Raw genomic sequence first — 19324 nt, forward strand, 5'->3', positions numbered from 1 at the left:
ACAACGCGGCCCTCCCAGCACCCGTGGCCAGGCTGCACGTGACTGCCAGGTCTCCTGACCCCCTCCCCCAGCTCTTCCCCCCGGGCCCCTCCCATTTCACTCCTGCCTCCACGGGCTAGTGACACCCAAAGGCAGCCAGCACCCAGCTGCCCCCCCAGGCTGCTGGCGCCCCCCACACCCCGGCCTGGGGAAGCCTGGGCTGACCACTGCACCCCCGCCCCACAGAGCCACCTGCTGCTCCTCTCCTACCACATCCACAGCCCCCAGCTGCCCAGGCCAATGGCCACTCCCTGTCCAGGGCACAGGCCCGTGGTCTCTGGAGCATCTCTGGCCAGCATCCCAGGCCCCTCCTCCACCCTCGGGATGGCCCCGCTGCTGTGGCCTCCCCAAGGGTCACAGCCGTGTCAGCACGCACTCGTCCCCAGGGTCCGGCTGCTCCAGGGCCGTCCTGGCCCTCCCCCCCAATCCCCCGCCTCCCCTGCACCAGCCCAGACCCAGGCGGGAAGACCCCACCCCCACCAGGCCGGTCCTAAGGTGCGTGTCTCTCCCACGGGGGCTACACCTGCTCTCACACACACACACACACACACTCTAGGAGGTGCCATCTCACTAACGAGGAAGAGCCGGGGTGTGAGACACAGGTGCACATCGGAACACGGCTGGGCCCCCTGGGGTACCACCCGGCAGGGGCTGGCACCGTCCACTGGGGCTGCCCCAGCCTCCCCCGCAGTGGCCATCCCTAGGGAGAGTTCTCCTGGAGTGCTGGCCTGACCAGGAGCATGGCCAGTTGGTCCCTTCACGACAGCCAGCCAGTGGACAGGGCAGCAGGGACAGACCCCGGGGGTGGGGCAGCACCTCCCTCTTCCGGGCACTTGAGTCCCTTCTCCCACTTGCTTCCAGGAAGCTCAGCGCTAGCCCCAGGCTGGACGGCAGGGGTCCTTCCCAGAGGTCTGCCGGCCTTGTCCCCAAGCTCAGACTCACGGTGACGAGGACGACACAAGCACAACACAGGACATGGGCCTTGGGGGGCATGCGGCGGGGGGTGGGAGGAACAGGCAGCCCCCAGTCCCACGCAGAGCAGGCCCAGGCTCGCAGCCCCTAGAGGTGGGTGAAGGCCGAGGCCCCGCGGCAGGAGCGGCCCCGCCCCCCTGCGCGGGGGTCACAGGTGCGGGACTGGGCTAATGAGGCGGGTGTGGGGTGACGACACACAGTGCACACGGCACCCGGTAAAGAGAAAGAAGCAGGCGGGCCGGGCCGGGCCACCTGTCACTCTCACCTGTCAGGCGCTCACCTGATCTACAGGCCAGATCCACGTCCTTCTCGAAGTCAGTCTGCAAGACAGACAGGGGCGGGGTGAGGGCGGGGCTGGGGCTGGAGAGGGGCAGGGAGGGGGGCGGAGCTGGGGCTGGACAGACAGCAGGTGGGATGAGGGGCGGGGCTGGAGAGGGGTGGGGAGAGGGGCGGGGCCGGACAGATAGCAGGTGGGGTGAGAGGCGGGGCTATGGCTGGACAGACAGCAGGCAGGGTGAGGGGCGGGGTTGGGGCTGGTGAGGGGTGGGGAGAGGGGCGGGGCCGGACAGATAGCAGGTGGGATGAGAGGCAGGGCTATATGGCTGGACAGACAGCAGACAGGGTGAGGGGCGGGGTTGGGGCTGGTGAGGAGCGGGTCTGGGCAGTGGGTGGGCTGGGACTGGACAGAGAGCAGGTGGGGTGAGGGGCAGGGCTGGGGCTGGACAGTGGGCGGGGTGAGGGGCGGGGCTGAGGCTGGAGAGGGGTGGGGCTGGGCCTGGATGTGGGCGGGGAGAGGGGGGCTGGGGCTGGACAGTGAGCAGGGAGGGGGCAGGGTGAGGGGCGGGGCTGAGGCTGGACAGACAGCAGGGGGAGGGCTGGAGGAGGGTGAGCTAAAGCTCAGAGCAGTGGGTGTGCACGTGTGCTTACATACGTGTCTGAAGTGTTTCTGTGCATGTGTGTGAATGTGTTGGCCTGTGAGTGTGTGTGTACATGTTTGTATCTCGTGTGGCTGTGTTTATGACTGTAGTTGCGAGCATGTATGCACATGAGTGTATGTGAGTGAAGACACACGTGAATACACAAGTTTGTGCATGCCCACACGCATGTGAGGGAGTCTAAGAGGGTCTTCATGCACATGAGTGTGTACGTGTGTCCATGCCCATGTGTGACTGCGCATGCACGTGTCTGTGTGGGAATGTGTGCGTGTACACATGTGACTGAGAGCATATCGTGTGTGCATGCCTGTGTATCCTTGTATGTACATGACCATGTGTGCAAGCATGTTCGTGTATACGTGTGGCTGTGAGCATGTATGTATTCGTCTGTCTAGCATGTTAGGACTTGTGTGTACATGTTTACGAGAGTTGTGTTTCTCCTGTGTCCCTGTGTACTGTGCGCATGTGTGAGGGTTGCATGTGTGTGGCTGTGTGTGCACGTGTGTGCAGTGCCTGCACATGGATGTCTACATGAGCATGTGCACGTGTGTCGGGCTGTCTGCCTGCGTGTGCAGGCTGCATGCATGAGCGTTTACCACCTTGTGGAAGCCTGTTTTTGAGAGTGTGTATGTGTGTGCGTGTGCATGGCCACACGTGTGTCCTCCCCCCCCCCCCGGCCTCATGAGTGGCCGCTGGGCCCCAGCACCGGACCCCTCTGCTCTGGTGGAGCCAGGGAGAGGCAGAGAGGGCCGGGACGCAGGAATCGGGCTAGTGACCCCTCCCCGAGGTCAGAGGTCAGCCAGGAGAGGCGGTGGGGAGGGAACGCTGGGCCCCCAGGGCCCCTGCAGAGGGGTGGGGTCTGCTGGGCACCACGTGGAGCCGGGGCGACCCCCACCGCCCTGCCCCACCCTCAGCCCCCCGTGAGAGGGCACCTCAGGGGGGAAGTGGATGTCCCAGAGGCCTAAATGGTGGCCTGAGGGGGGTGGGGCCAGGGCTGAGTGGCAGGGAAGCAGGTACACAGTGCCAGCCCAGCACGCAGCACCGGGGGGTCAAGAAGGGCGTGCGTGGGGGGTGGAGCACAGACAGGGCCCACACGGCTGGCGTCCGCCCCGGGGGCCCGGCTGCTGCCAGCTCACGCCCCCCTCCCCCCGCAGACTCCAGACCAGGGACTTCACCTTGCAAGCTCAGTGCGCCCCACTGCCACCTGGGCTGCCGGAGCCCAGCGCAGCTCCGGCCCGAGGCGGGCAGGGGCGGGCGGCCCCCAGTCCTACCATGAGCTGGGCGTGGCCGTTCTGGAAGGAGCCCCCCGAGTCCCCGTTGCCCTCTTCCTGGCGGTCAACCACGCGGCACTTGACGGCGTCCTGGACCTGGGGAGGGCGGGGCCGTCAGAGGGCAGGGACAGGGACGCAGCCCCCGGGTCTCCACCGCTCCCGGCCACTGCAGGCCGTGCGGTCAGCACGAGAGGAGGCTGAGGCACCTGGCCACGCCTGCAGGACGGCGCTGGGGGCAGCCACGGGCAGCGTGCGAAGCAAATCCTTGGAGTTCCCGGGGCGCTCCCTGGTGGAGGTGTCCTATGCACCAGATTCCCGCACCCCAGCCCTGCTCCCTGGGTCCCTCCCAGCCCCCTCCCCAGTCAGAGGGGACTCGGGCCCAGAGAGGACAGCACTGGCTGGGGCTGGGCTGTCGGGCACAGCCAGGCAGCCCAGAGCTGCCGGCGCCGGCTCAGCCCTGCACGCCTGCCTTCGCCTGCCCCCGAGATGGCCTTATGAGCCCAGCTCCCCAGGGGCGTCCCGGCCCCTCTCCTCCAGGAAGGCCGCCTGGGCAGCCCCAGCCCAGGAAACACATCTGCAGAGCCGGCCTGACTCGACCCCACACTGGAACGTTCTGTGCCCACAGCGCTGGCCGCGACACCTGCCATGGCCCCCTGCTGGCCACTCCTGCTCCCTGCCACCGAGCCTCGGGTCCTATCCCCAGCCTGGTCTCTTCCCGTCGGTTCCTGATGACCCGGTTCTGTGCTGCATGGACCTGGGACGTGGGGACCTCCCTGCTGCGCCACCCCCCCCAAGTCTCTGATACAGGTCGGGGGAGGGGCGTAGGGGGGCCTGGGCTCCTCCCTCGCCACCTGCCTGTCCAGGCTGGCAGGGGCACCACTGCCTGGGGGGCCCTCGGCCTCCCCGCTCCTTGCCGGCCGCCAGGGTGTGGAGAGGCTGCCCACCTTCCACGGGGTCCCCATGCTCAGCGGCCTGGGTGGACGCACCACTGCCTGGGGGCCCTCGGCCTCCCTGCTCCTTGCTGGCCGTCAGCGTGTGGAGGGGCTGCCCACCTTCCACGGGGTCCCCATGCTCAGCGTCCTGGGTGGACGCACCACTGCCTGGGGGGCCCTCGGCCTCCCCACTCCTTGCTGGCCGTAAGCGTGTGGAGGGGCTGCCCACCTTCCACGGGGTCCCCATGCTCAGCGGCCTGGGTGGACACGCCTCTGCCCCTTCCCACGGGGGGTTTCCCAGACAGCAGTGCCACATCCCAGGCCCTCCCGGCCACCGGCCTCCCGCGGGGCTCAACACGCAGGCCTCCCCGTGCCCACCCCGACACGCCAGCAGCCCCAGGGACACCCGGATGCATCTGGGTGCAGATCTTCTCCACACGGTCTGGAAGGGTCCAGAAAACGCCAGAAGCAGGAGTCTCACTCGTCCCGAGGGCCGTGCGCATCTGCCGCTGGCTCTGTGGTTCCCGGGGGGCCCCCGGGGGCAGAAGCCCCACCTGCCTCGGCTACCCCAGGCCTCCCCAGCCAGCTCCGGCTGGCATCGCGTTCCCAGGAGCTGCCCGAGGCAGCCGGGCTGTGAGCTGGACACACGTCCATGCACTCGGAGCGCAAGCACTCCCACAGCACAGGGCTCGGCTCCACCCTGCGGTGGGAGGCGGCACAGAGGGGCTGCCAGGGTGCCGGCCAACGCACCTCCCTCCGCAGGATGCAGTGCACCATGACGATGACGAAGCCCTCGAGGGAGTCGAAGACGGCAAAGAGGATCTGGAAGAGGGCGGAGCGGCGGTCGGTGACGGCGAGCACGGCCGACATCCAGGTCAGCGCCAGCAGCGGCAGCACCACACAGGAGCTCCACAGGGAGGCCCTGGGGACGGAGGGCGTCAGGCTGGCCCTGCCCCCACCCGGCCAGGCCAGAGAGCTGGGGAGGAGAGGATCCCGGGAGAGGAGAAACGGCAAGGCTGACAGCACAGACGGACAGACAGACAGACAAGGCCAGACGGGGAGAGACAGACAGACAGGAAGAGACCCACAGGTGCCGCTTCCTCTTCATGGGCCAGCTCTAGGCACCCCCTACACGCCCCCCAGGACCTCCTGGGCTGCCTCCTCCAGGAAGCTCTCGGCTGCCCCCTCACCGCCTCGTCCTCACCAAGGGATGCTCGGCTGCTTCAGGGCTGCGGGACGTGGGCACCGGCAGCAGGTGCCTGCCCGCAGTGCTGTGACCCATCCTCCCTCAAGACACCCTGGCTCCCAGGGGCCCCCGAGCTGGCTGTCCTCACCCCCAGGGTGGGGCTCAGGTCAGGGCAACCTGCTCCCCCCTTTCACGGGAGCCCAATGAGTGGGGTCTCGGTGGGGTCCTGGGGGCGACCCTGTCTCTGTCCTTGGCAGACCAGGTCTCTCACCTCAGTGGCCCGGGCACAGCCGCCCGCACCTGTCCCCTGCCCCCAGTCCATCCCACAGTCCGGGGTCCCCCCCAGGTCTGTTTCTGTTCCTTCTGCAGTGACAACATGCAGGGGGGACAGCCCGCCCGAGGAGTCCACCGTCCCCACCTGCCAGTGGCCGCCAGCCGGCTCGGAGGCCCAGAACGGGAGCTCTGGTCCTGCCTCTGCTGTAGGGCCGGAGCCCGGAATCTCCCCAGCTTTCTGGGCACAAGGCGGGCTCCCCTGGACCGGCCTCAGGGACTGCCCAGGCTGCAGTGCCGGCCCCGCCCTCCAGCAGCGACTAGCTGGCTCTTTGAATGGCACCCAGGTCTGGGCCTGGGTCTTCCCACTGTGGCTGTGGGCCCTCCCTCCCTGGGACCCAGGCCCCACCCGGCCTGCACCTGCACCCGGCCTGCGTCCTGCTGCACCTGCCTCCCCGGGGCCCGCACCTCCATGTCCATCTGCGGCTGCCCATTCCTCGCAGAGGCCACACGGGGGACGCCACACCCAGGCGCCCTGCTTTCCCCTGGCACTGCCACCGCACGGCTCCTCAGCCAGCCAGCAAGAAATGGCGACAGGAGGGGGACCAGGCGGGCCCCAGGGGCATGGCCCCGCACCACCCCACCCCCTGCAAGCTCCTGCAGGTCCCTGAGGCCAGGCTGGGGTGCCTCTCTCTCCTGAGACCCCTAGGGTCCAGGCTCCACGACCACATTTAGTTCAAGCAGCAAACACAGCAGGCGCCCGGCAGAGGCCCAGACGAGACAACCCCTGGGGCTGGGGGCCCAGGCCCTCAAGGCCTCAAGCCCACACTGCCCACCCACAGCGCCTGCCCAAACCCACCACTGACCCTGCCACCCGGCTAGCCCTGCTCCCTGGCCAGGCCTTTCTCAATGTCCTACACGTGTACACAGGCATAAACAGCCCCCACAGTGCACACATGCAGTCACACACACACCCATAGCTCGCACATGCAGTCAATGTACACCCACAGCTCACACATGCAGTCACACGTACACCTCATACCTCACACATGCAGTCACACGTACACCTCATACCTCACACATGCAGTCACAAGCACACCCACAGCTCACACATGCAGTCACACACACACCCATAGCTCGCACATGCAGTCACATGTACACCTCATACCTCACACATGCAGTCAATGTACACCCACAGCTCACACATGCAGTCACACGCACACCCACAGCTCACACATGCAGTCACATGCACACCTCATATCTCACACATGCAGTCACACACACACCCACAGCGCACACATGCAGTCACATGCACACCTCATACCTCACACATGCAGTCACATGCACACCTCATACCTCACACATGCAGTCACATGTACACCTCATACCTCACACATGCAGTCACACGCACACCCACAGCTCACACATGCAGTCACACGCACACCCACAGCTCACACATGCAGTCACATGTACCCCTCATAGCTCGCACATGCAGTCACACGCACACCCACAGCTCACACATGCAGTCACACACACACCTATAGCTCGCACATGCAGTCACACGCACACCCACAGCTCACACATGCAGTCACACGCACACCCACAGCTCACACATGCAGTCACACACACACCTATAGCTCGCACATGCAGTCACACGCACACCCACAGCTCACACATGCAGTCGCACACACACCTATAGCTCACACATGCAGTCAATGTACACCCACAGCTCACACATGCAGTCACACGTACACCTCATACCTCACACATGCAGTCACATGTACTCCTCATACCTCACACATGCAGTCACACGTACACCCATAGCTCACACATGCAGTCACACGCACACCCACAGCTCACACATGCAGTCACACGCACACCCACAGCTCACACATGCAGTCACACGCACACCCACAGCTCACACATGCAGTCACACATACACCCATAGCACACACATGCAGTCAATGTACACCCACAGCTCACACATGCAGTCACATGCACACCCACAGCTCACACATGCAGTCACATGTACACCCACAGCTCACACATGCAGTCAATGTACACCCACAGCACACACATGCAGTCACATGTACACCTCATACCTCACACATGCAGTCACATGCACACCCACAGCTCACACATGCAGTCACACGCACACCTCATACCTCACACATGCAGTCACACGCACACCTCATACCTCACACATGCAGTCACACATACACCCATAGCACACACATGCAGTCACACGCACACCTATAGCTCACACATGCAGTCAATGTACACCCACAGCTCACACATGCAGTCACACGCACACCCACAGCACACACATGCAGTCACATGTACACCCACAGCTCACACATGCAGTCAATGTACACCCACAGCTCACACATGCAGTCACACGAACACCCACAGCACACACATGCAGCACACGTATACCCACAGCACACACATGCAGTCGCATGCACACCCACAGCTCACACATGCAGTCACATGCATGCCCACAGCACACACATGCAGTCACACGTACACCTCATATCTCACACATGCAGTCACATGCACACCCGCAGCTCACACATGCAGTCACACACACACCCACAGCGCACACATGCAGTCACATGCACACCTCATACCTCACACATGCAGTCACATGTATACCCATAGCACACACAGTCACACGCACACACACACAATACATAACCACTCCCACATATAATCACTCATGCACGCACATCCACCTGCTCTCTCAACATGCAATCACACACACTCCCACACACACCCACACTCACACATGCTATCACTCACATGCACACACGTGCTGTCACACATCACGTGCTGTCACATGCACCCTCACATGTGCTGTCACTCACATGTGCTGTCACCCACATGTGCACACACACAGATAGGCTTCCCATGGCCAGGCTGCCCCGCCCCTCTGGCGACTGCTCCCAGGCTGGGCACCAGCTGGGCAGGGAGCCGCCCAGGGCCTCACCCCGGGGTGCAGAGCAGGAGCCTGGGGACAGAGGCACGGAGGGCAGGGGCTGCCTGCAGACGGACAGCGGGAACAAAAGACATGGAAGAGAAACACGAAGCAGACAAATGTGGCTGAGCAGGGCGGGCGCCATGGAGCGGGGCCAGGCGGCATGGGGCACTACGCGGTGTTCCTGACGGGGTCAGAGGTGGCGGCACCCCCGGGGAGGCGGGGGCTGCTGACCACAAGTGAAGTCAACAGCCTGAAACAGAAGCAGCAAAGTGCCAGACCACCAAGCAGGAGTCCAGCCAGGACCCCTGTGGGGACGGTGCAGAGCGGCACGTGGCTGGGCGTGGGGGTGGGCAGTGCCGGGGTCCCTGTGTTCACGTTCGGCTGCCCCAGCTTTGCAGACCAACTGCCCAGAGGGTGGCCGCTGCCGTCTCCTCCATGCCTTCCCTGAGGATCCGGTGGCCGCCAGCCAGGCAGGGGACAGAGCACAGCCAGGGCGGGCGGACAGCAGTGGCCTCCCACAGACCCGTATGTGCACCTAGGCCTGCCTGTGTGTGCTTGTGTGTGTCCCCATGTGCTAACATGTGTGTCCCTGTGCACACATGTGCTGTGTGTACGTGTGTGTCCCTGTGCCCATGTGTGCTGTGTGTACTTGTGTGTCCCTGTGCCCATGTGTGCTGTGTGCTTACATATGTGTCCCTGTGCCCACGTGTGCTGTGTGTGCTCACATGTGTCCCTGTGCCCATGTGTGCTCTGTGTGCTTGTGTGTCCCTGTGCCCATGTGTGCTGTGTGTGCTCACATGTGTCCCTGTGCCCACGTGCGCTGTATGTGTGTGCTCACATGTGTCCCTGTGCCCACGTGTGCCCCTGGGCCGTGCGCTGTATGTGTGCTCACATGTGTGCCCCTGTGTGCTGTGTGTGCTTGTGTCTCTGTGCCCACGTGTGCTGTATGTGTGCGCACATGTGTTCCCATGCCCACATGTGCTGTATGTTCTCACATGTGTGTCCCTGTGCCCATGTGTGCTGTGCTCACATGTGTGTCCCTGCCACATGTGCTACATGCATGTGATCACGTGTGTTCCTGTGCCCATGTGTGCTTGTGTCCCTGTGCCCACATGTGCTGTATGTGTGCGCACATGTGTTCCCATGCCCACATGTGCTGTATGTTCTCACATGTGTGTCCCTGTGCCCATGTGTGCTATGCTCACATGTGTGTCCCCTGCTACATGTGCTACATGCATGTGATCGCGTGTGTTCCTGTGCCCATGTGTGCCCCTGGGCCGTGCGCTGTATGTGTGCTCACATGTGTGCCCCTGTGCCCATGTGTGCTTGTGTCCCTGTGACCACGTGTGCTGTATGTGTGCACACATGTGTTCCCATGCCCACATGTGCTGTATGTTCTCACATGTGTGTCCCTGTGCCCATGTGTGCTGTGCTCACATGTGTGTCCCCTGCCACATGTGCTATATGCATGTGATCACGTGTGTTCCTGTGCCCATGTGCTGTCTGCATGTGCTCAAATTTCTAGCTGTGTGTGCTCCTGTGCACAAGTCCACACCCGTGTTGTGTGTGTGTATCCATGCTTACAGCTGGGTGTGCACCTGTGCGTGGGGAGCGGGAGCCTGCACGCGGTCACGTCTACCCCTGCTTCTGAGCCCCTGCCCCCGGTGCTGCGCTGGCGCCACCGCACAGGCAGGGAGGCCCCGTTCCACCGGCCACTGCCCTCCTAAGCCTCAGTTTACCCAGCTGCATGGCGGGAATCTAGAAAGGAGCCTGCCTCAGTGGTGACTCTAAGAGACACGCAACACAGATGGGTGCAGGGCGGGGGCGCAGGGGCGCCACAGCCCTCAGGACTCCTGCTCGCACACCCACGTGGGCGCCCGCAGCCTCGGGAGGGGCGGAGCACTGAGGGCGAGGCCCCAGGCCAGCTCCCCCCGGCCCAGGACCCTGCAGCAAGGACCCCGCGGCCAGCCCAGCGCGGGGTCTGACGGGGGCCAGAGCAGCAGGGGCGAGAGGGCGGCTTCCTGAAGCCACGGCACCCTGGGCAGAGCAGGAAGCGCTGGGCAGAGACAGCGACAGACAGAGAGGCGGGACCAAGACCAGGCAAGACTGGCACAGAGGGGAGGGCGGGCCCCTCACAGGCACCAGCCAGGGCGAGACACAGACAGAGTGGCGGGCAGGCGGGAGGGGAGGCGTGCGCGGAGCGCGGGGGCAGCCCCGGCCCCAGCTTCCCGGGGACCCCAGTGTCCCCCTCCCGGGGCCGTCCCGTCTGCAGCAGCTCTGGGAGGGCGGGGGGGGCTCTTCCCTTCCCAGCCGGGGCCTCCCTCGGGGTCACACAGCAGCCTCGTGGTGGGGGAGGGGGGCCGGTGCACCACCCCAGGAGCCTGCCAGAGGCAGCAGTTCCACTGCTCCCGAGGGCTTTGCTGGGCCAGGTGGAGAAACTGAGGCACAGCGGCAGGCAGGGGCTGGGCGTGTGGGATGGGGTGGGGGTGGGGGCGGCGGAGGAGTGCTGTGGCGCCAGGCCCTACCCTGCCCGCTCCTTCAGCTTCTTGTCGGTGATGCCGTCTTTGGACACGAGCTTGTTGAACACCAGGATGCCGATCACCATGTTCACCTGCCGGGGAGATGGGCGGCTGTGGGGGTCGGGGCTGCCCACGCGCGCACCACGGGCCATGGCCCTCACCCGAAGTGGACCCCAGCACCGGCTCACGAGGCTGCAGGTGGGACCCTCCCACGTGCCCCCCCTCCGCGGACGAGGGTGCCCTCATCCTGGCCCTGCCTGGGGCCGCCCCGTCCCACCCGCACTCCCCACGTGGCAGCCCAGCCCCCTCCTATCACACTGACCATGACCCTGCCCCCGGCCAGCCACAGAAGCCCGCACCGGACACCTGCACCCGCAGTGCCTCTTAGCATCTCTAGTCAGTGCCTACGGCTGCCCGAGCCACCAACCGAGACCTCCACAGCTTGGGGACCCCAGGCACCCCCCTCTGCCGGGTGGTCCCAGCTCCTATATCAACCCCCGCCCCGGCCTCTGGCTCTCACTCTGCAGGCAGGGCGCTCAAGGCATAGGACCTTGTGACTCCGCGGGCCCTGGGGCCAGGGACCCCCTACCCACAGCCCAGGCTGGTGGCTCTGAGCCCAAGGCTCCGGGAGCTCAGGATCCCCCACGCAGAGCCCAGCCTCCGGGAATCCCTGGAGGGAATGTTCCGGAACAGACACCACCCCCTCCACAGGCCTGGCTGGGGTGGGGGCGGCTTCCCTAGGCAGCCTCGCTTCTGCCCTGGCTGGGGTGGGGAGGGACGGGGGAAGGGATGGGGTTCATGTCCACTGCGGGCAGCCACCAGCCCCTGAGCCCACCTGCACTGTGCACGGGTACGAGTGGGGGCGGGGCTCCTGCCTCCATCTGCTCCACCCACCCCAGGCCCCAGGTGCAGTGACCGTGGCTCCCCCCCCGCCCCGGGCACCATCAGGGACAAGAGGGGCCTCTGTGGTCCTGGCCCACGGTCACTGCCCCATGGCCACGGCCGGAGTCCACAAGCAGCTGTGGCCCTGGGAGAGGCCCCTTCCCCAGGTAGGAGGGGAGGGCCTGAGGGCAAGGCTTGCGCAGGGCCTGTGCCGCTCCCAGCTCCTGTGCAGGTGGGGACGGCTCCGCCGTGCGGGGCAGCTGCCAAGGGGAACACGGAGGGTGGCCAGGGCATGGCGCTCACTGCACAGCCTGGGGTGCTATGGCTGAGCGTGCGGGGTGGGGGACACGCCCAGCCTGGCCCACTCCCCGAGCCTCCGCTGCCAGCTGGCCGAGCCTGCGCCCGCCATCACTCACCAAACCCACAGCCCTCCTAGCAGGTGCACAGGCGGGGCCCAGCCGTGCTCCCAGGGACCACAGGGCCCCACCCAGCCCCCCGTCCCCCACACGCCAGGAGGGACCATGTGCGCTGCCCCTGGCGACTGGGACACCCCGGGGCCCGGCGACGCTCGGAGAGGGTCAGTACCAGCACGACGGCCGCGGCCGGTCCCACGAAGGCGTAGAGTAGTCCTCCCTCCAGGGACAGCCAGCAGCTGCGGGACACAGGCTGGTCAGCACGGCCCCTCGGCAGCCCGGGCCAAGACCCTCGGGAGCCCCCGGGGCGGAGCTGCTCACTGCACACGCACAGGGCCAGCGGAGGCGCCCCCCCCGACATGACGTCAGCACGCAGGGCTGCTGCACCTGCACCGGCACCTCCCACGGCACAGGGCCTCGGCCCGGGGCAGACTGCCCAGTGCTGTCCAACAAACTCCTCCTCCTCCTGCAGCCCCGATGCCCACACTCGCCCCTCTGTCCACTCCCACGCCTGCCTGGGTGCTGGGGCGCTCCGGGCCCACATCCTGATCCCGGGCTCCCGTGTGGCCAGGCCAGATCGGCCCCCACAGGCCTCAGCTTCTCCCACCCTGGTTCCCCTGCCCCTTTGTCCCTAGCTGGGGAAGCCACACCTCCTGTGGAATACGTCTCAAGAACCAGGGCATGACGTTAATAGCCCCAGCACCCAGCACCCAGCCTGGCTGGTCCTTCTTGCCCTCAGTTAGTTCACCTGAGAAATGGGCCCGTCCCAAGGGATCACTGTGTGGATGCACCTGCTACGCCCAGGGCTCCCCCACAACCCTCCCCCACCCCCACCAACACCTGCTCATGGGTGGGCTCTACGCCGAGCCTCAGAGACAGTGACAGCCCTGTCCAAGGTCCCCACGGGCTGCCCGGAGGAAGGCACTGCTGGGATCGGCCCCCAGCCCTTGAGCGCCCCCTCCCCGCCCCCAGCCCTGAGCCTCCGGGAGTCGGTGCCTGGCCAGACCACGGAGGGCCCACCCCACCCCACCCAGACTCACTAGTTCACGGTGCTGTAGCCTTTGGCCTTGGTGAATCCCACGGAGATGGCCACAACCAGTGCAGGCAGCCCTGCAGGGGCACGGACGCCAGTGTGTCAGTGCCGGCCCTGGCGCGGCCCCACCGAGTGTGGGACAGGGAGACGGCGGTGGGCAAGACCAGGGCCGCCTGCGCTGGGGAGGGGCGGCCGCCCCTGCCCATGTATTTGCTTCTGCATTTTATTTCAAAGACAGAAACACAGGGCCACAGAGACACAGGGCCACAGAGCGGGAGGGAGGGAGGGAGGGAGGGAGGAAGAAGGGAGATTCCCCCTCCACCAGGTCACTCCCCAGATCCTCAGAGCCAGGAGCCTGCAACTCCACCAGGGTCTTCCACGTGGGCGGTGGGGACCCGGCCACCTGGGTCCCCCCTGCTGCCCGCCAGAAGTGGGGGCGCTGGGACAGGGGGTGAGGCGTCCCGAGCCCTGCGGGGACCACTGTCCCAGACGCCTGCCTTTGCCTCTCAGATGCGGCAAAGACCCACTCAGGCCAAAGGCACGGGCGGCCCCCGGGGATGGGGAGGCTGCAGGGGCAGGAACAGGCGGGGGCCGCCGCCCAGGGCCGGGGAGGCACCTAGCCCGCGCGCGCGCGGCTCACCCCAGCCCAGGCACAGGAAGCGCTTGCGGATGAGCCGGTTCCGGAGGCGGCCGGTCACGGCCATGTAGGACTGCCAGGCCTCGGTGAGCACCCAGCAGAAGGACGACAGGAAGAAGAAGTGCAGGAAGGCGGCCACCAGCGTGCACACCACCTGCGTGGGTGGGCGGTGGGCGGCGGTGGGCGGGGTGTGTACCCGAGCCCCAGAGCCCGCCCCACCCACCACCTGCTGGGGCCCAGCCCCGCCCTTCCCGGCCACTGCAGGAGGAAGTGGCCCCCCAGGCCACATAGCAAGTCACACGCAGGGTCACGGCGGCCATGACCACAGCCCACGGCCCAGGGCCGGGTCCCCAGGCCAGGCCCTCTCTCTGTCACCACAGCCCCTCTGCTTCCCTCTGCCCCTCCCAGGGGCTGCGCCCGCCATGGTTAGTGGGAGGCGGTGTGGAGACCTCAGGGTGGGCCGAGGGGCTCCACGGGCAGCGGCCGGATCCAGGCTGGCCTGTGTGGTGGAGGGTTGGCCCCGGGGGCCGCTACTGCCCGCAGGCTCCGAGTCCTTGACCACACACTCCGGGCCTTCGGCAGATTGAGCCAAAGCTGGACGTGCACGGGGTCCCAGCTCCCGGGGGTGCGCCAGGCGGGGGAGGGGCTGAGCCCGCTGACCCTGGGGGCCCAGGCCAGCCCCAGCTCTGCGTGGGTGGTGCCTGCTCCCGCGGGGTCCACCCTGCGGCACCCGAGGATGTGGGGATGCATTGGCCAAGCTGGGGCAGCTACCTTGTTGCGCGTCTGGGTCTGCCCGATGAGGATGAGGGCGTTGGAGGAGATGATGGACAGGCAGAAGTTGATGAGGATGACAGAGCGCTCCGAGCGGATGTACCTGCGGGGAGTCAGCCCAGGTCAGCACCCACACGGCCTCCTCCTCCTAGGAGCCCACGTCCCACGGCCTGCACCAAGACCGGGACCCACCCTTCCCGCAGCCACTGCCACCACCGTCACCATCACCACCACCACATCATCACCATCACCACCACCATCACCATCACCTCCACCATCACCATCACCTCCACCATCATCACCACCATCATCACCATCACCACCACCACCATCACCTCCACCATCACCTCCACCATCACCATCATCACCATCATCACCTCCACCATCATCACCACCATCATCACCATCACCACCAGCACCACCACCATCACCATCATCATCATCACCACACCATCACCATCACCATCATCACCATCACCATCATCACCTCCACCATCACCACCACCTCCACCACCACCACACCATCACCACCACCATCACCACACCATCACCATCACCATCATCACCGTCATCACCACCACCATCACCTCCACCATCATCACCACCATCACCATCATCATCACCATCACCACCTCCATCACCACCACCATCACCATCATCACCTCCACCATCATCACCACCACCTCCACCACCACCATCACCACTACCACCTCCATCACCACCATCACCACCACCACCATCACCACCACCACCTCCATCACCACCATCATCATCACCATCATCACCTCCACCATCATCACCACCACCACCACCTCCATCACCACCATCACCACCTCCATCACCACCATCACCACCTCCACCATCATCATCACCATCACCTCCACCACCACCACCACCACCACCTCCATCACCACCATCACCACCACCACATCACTATCACCATCATCACCTCCACTATCACCATTGCCACCATTGTCACCACCGTGGTCTCCATCACCACTAACCCTTGGGGGATGGGGCGCAGAGGACGTGCAGTCTACACAACGACTCAGAGTTCCCATGCCCCAGGCTGCAGACGTTCTGGGGACCTCAGGCCCTAGCAGAGGGGCCTGGCCCTGGGGGGAGGAAAGAGCTAGGGCTCCCACGGATCCTTGAGGGGCACTGGATGCTGGACCCGGGCAGGACAGTGGAGGCCGCCTGCTGCTGCCCACGGCCCCGTCACCAGGAGCGCTCAGCCCCCCTCCCCCACCGGCCACATCGACCTCCGGCTGCAGGTCCCAGGGGGCGGTGACAGCTGAATCTCTGCTTATCGGCCGCCCCAGGGCCACACGTCGTCTGGACACCACGGGAGCCGCAGCTCAGCCCCGGGGCGGCTGGCCCGCCAGTGACCTTGAGCTCACCCTCCTGGGGCTGCAAGCAGGGCCAGGGAGACAGGTGGGAACATGTGCACACACAGCAGTGGCACTCAGCCCTGGCCTACGCATGGCTCTCCCCACGCGTGGCAGACGCACTCCAGGCTCGGGCGCCCTGCCACCCCCAGGCAGGCAGCTCCGGTGCCAGGGACACGTCCTGGGCTGTGCCCCTGTGGCCTTGTGGGAAGGGAGCAGAGACGTGGGCCCTGAGCCCTGGCCGGGGGCCCCAGGCAGGCTGTGACGCGCAAGTGCAGGTGTACAGACACAGACCCCAGGGGCCAAGGCCAGGGGCTCGCTGTGCACACCTGGGAGCTGGCTTGGGGGGAACAGCAGGAAGTGGGGCCTGTGCGGTGTGGGGCCAGCTCCGGAACAGGCAGGCCGGGGTGGCCACCCCGCGTCACCTGCGTGTGGGGCACCTGCAGTGGGCGGGGGCGGGGCCGGCACCCACCTCCACACGGACACGTAGATGATGACCAGCAAGAGCAGGGTGAGGGAGGACACGCCACAGCCCACGACGAGCGTCACGGATGGCACGGCTGCCTTCTCCATGGTCTGGACACCGGGGGAGAGGCAGGGGTGAGGCTCAGCCCCGGCTCGCTGTCCCCCAGCTCAGCACCCGACTCACCTGCAAACCCGTGTCCCCAAACCCCAAAGCCCAGGGCAGCTTCACTCCCCACCCCGCCCCCCATCCCAGAAGGGCCAGGCCCAGCTCTGCCTCCCCAGGGGTCCCTCAGGCTCCAGGAAGCCCCAGACAGCGGATGCCACCCCAACCACATCCCACGCCTGTCCCCCCACAAAGCCCCCCCAGCCGTCCCTGCTGGTGGGCAGGCACCACCAGCACCCGGCAGCCCTGGGCTCCCCCGCTCTCCCTGACGGCCACCGAGGGCCCACAGCGGCCACCCGAGACCCCCACTCTGCCCTGCCCAGGGTCCTCCTGGCCGACCCTGCCCTGGGTTCTGTGGGGACGCCAGCTGTCCGCCTGCCGGCCCCTCTGCCCCTCCAGGGCTGGGGTCTGAGCTCATCCCCGACCCCTCCCGAAGACACAGATGGGATCTTGCTTGTGGGACTGGCGTGGTGACCCCGTGGGACCCCCCTCGGGCTCACAGGGGCTCACAGAGGAAGGAGCACGGGATCAGGACACTGGAGGGGGCTCTGCAGTCCCCTCCCCCGCCCGCTGCCTCCACTCAACAGGAAGTGGGGGGGAGGCCCTGGAGGGGGCTCCTGCCCAGCCAGCCCGGCTGACACCTGGGGACAGCCCCACCCCCAGGCTCCCTCTAGTCCTCAGAGGAGCCCTTTATCCTCGGGGGCCCGCCCCCCATGCCAGCCTGGGCTCCTCTCCCTGCCCTCAAAGGCGCAGGTGCCTCTCCATGCTGAGCCCGTGGCCAGAACCTCCCTCCTGGCACCGGAAGCGCTGCCTCCTCCAGCCAGTCTTCTCACCTTGGTGACTGCCTGCCTCTGCAGCTGAGTGGCCACGGACCGGGCCAGGACGCGGTGGGAAGACCGCACCAGGGATGAGACAGCCGCCCGGGCGCCAGGCAGCCCAGGGGCTCAAACACAGGCCTCCAGGCTGCATGAGTGCCCAGCTCCTACAGGGCAGAGGCTCCTGCTGACTGCTCACCTGCCAGGAGCAGAGCGCCGGCCTTGGGACCTGAGCCTCGGGGACCCCAGCGGCTGCAGATGCCCACGCTCCCGGTCTCCTCCAGGCCAAGACGAGGCCCAAGCCTCAGACCATCTGTCTGCCTGGGACGCACACGCACCTGGCTGAGGCGCACCTGGGCTGGGCACCTGGCCTCCAGCTGCGCCTTCGCTGAAATGAGGCAGTCTTGGCTCCCTCAGTGTGCTGAAGCACTGCCGAGTCACCCGGCGCAGCTCAGGGGTCACCGCCTCCAGGCAGGCCCCTCGGATTCCCCCCCAGGCTGCTGGGCTCCGTGGGAGACCCAGACACCGAGTTGGGGGCGGGAGGGGTTCTCCCCAGTTCCCAAGCCTCACTCCCTAACGGACAAGGTAGGAATGGCACCACTGTTCCCCACTTCGAGCGCTGCTTGGGCCCTGCAGCCTGACGGGGCAAGGAGGGCCGACAGCCACGCCGGTCACGGACGGCCGAGTAAGTGGCTCGCGCCCGTCCCAGGCGGCTCCAGCCCGACCTCTGCGGCCATCTGCCTCGTCTGCTCTCACTGGGCCTGGCAGCCGCTCGCCCACCTGCCCGCCTGCTCATCACTCCCGAACGCCCCGGCCAGCAGGTTGTGGGGGCCGTGGCGGGGGAGACAGACGGCAAGGGTGTCAGGGCCAGGCCTCGCCAGGACCTCAGGGCAGGAGCCTGGCCCTGTTGCACAGGGAGGAGGCAGAACCAGGCCGGCTCCCGTGCCAAGCTCAGCGCTGCCCCAGGGCCTTCGCACATGCTTCTCCTGCTGCTATGCCCTTCCCCTGCCCTTCTTGTGGTCGGAGCTGTGGCCTCACAGAGGCCCTCCCGGAGCACTCGAATCTGGGCCCGGCCGTGGCGCTCCGCCCCCGGCGCCCTGCCCCCACCCTCTCTGGACGCTTGCCAGGGTCCCCCTGCCTGGGTCCCGTCCCACCTCGCCAGCTCCACTCCCAAGCCTTGCACACCCCACGGCCCCCAAGGCCCTGCCCAGCGGCCACGATGCTGGGCTCTGGACACGGACTGTGCCCTGAGCCTCGTCACACGCTGAGCGTCGACATGGCCGCCCCTGACCCGTGGCCCGAGGCCGCAGGCTGAGACTGGACCTCCAGCCCAGCGCGGGGCCCAGCCGTCTACCGCACGGTGGGCTGTGAGTGGGGCCGTGAGCACAGCGCCCGGCGCAGCCCCCACAGCCCAGCAGGTGCCACCGCCCCTCCCGGGGTGACTCACGACAATTACTCAACCTTCCTCAGCCGCAGCCGCCCGCAAGGCCGCCCCGGGCCCCGCTCTGCAGGGGCTCCTGGGCCTCTTCTTGCCGCTCCCACGCCCCCAGCCCCTGCCAGGCTGCCTCCCCCCTCCCCAGCTCCAGGGGTGCCCACCACACGCCACTGCCCGCCCTGGCCCAAGCCCTTGTTCGGCCCCACAGTCCCTGCGGC

General features: G+C 66.4%; 1 protein-coding gene across 1 annotated transcript in view; it reads right to left on the minus strand.

Annotated features, from left to right (window-relative positions):
• The window catches only part of ADGRB1 (adhesion G protein-coupled receptor B1), a 56484-nt gene that overhangs the window by 2201 nt on the left and 34959 nt on the right, over window positions 1-19324 (minus strand). Inside the window, 9 exon segments of the mRNA XM_062187920.1 lie at window positions 1292-1331; window positions 3218-3313; window positions 4900-5071; window positions 11111-11196; window positions 12572-12638; window positions 13440-13509; window positions 14073-14223; window positions 14841-14943; window positions 16701-16804. Coding sequence (XP_062043904.1) covers window positions 1292-1331; window positions 3218-3313; window positions 4900-5071; window positions 11111-11196; window positions 12572-12638; window positions 13440-13509; window positions 14073-14223; window positions 14841-14943; window positions 16701-16804 — 889 coding nt within the window.

The sequence above is a fragment of the Lepus europaeus genome, chromosome 4 (genome assembly GCF_033115175.1).
Source record: "Lepus europaeus isolate LE1 chromosome 4, mLepTim1.pri, whole genome shotgun sequence".
In the NCBI taxonomy this organism is placed as follows: domain Eukaryota; kingdom Metazoa; phylum Chordata; class Mammalia; order Lagomorpha; family Leporidae; genus Lepus; species Lepus europaeus.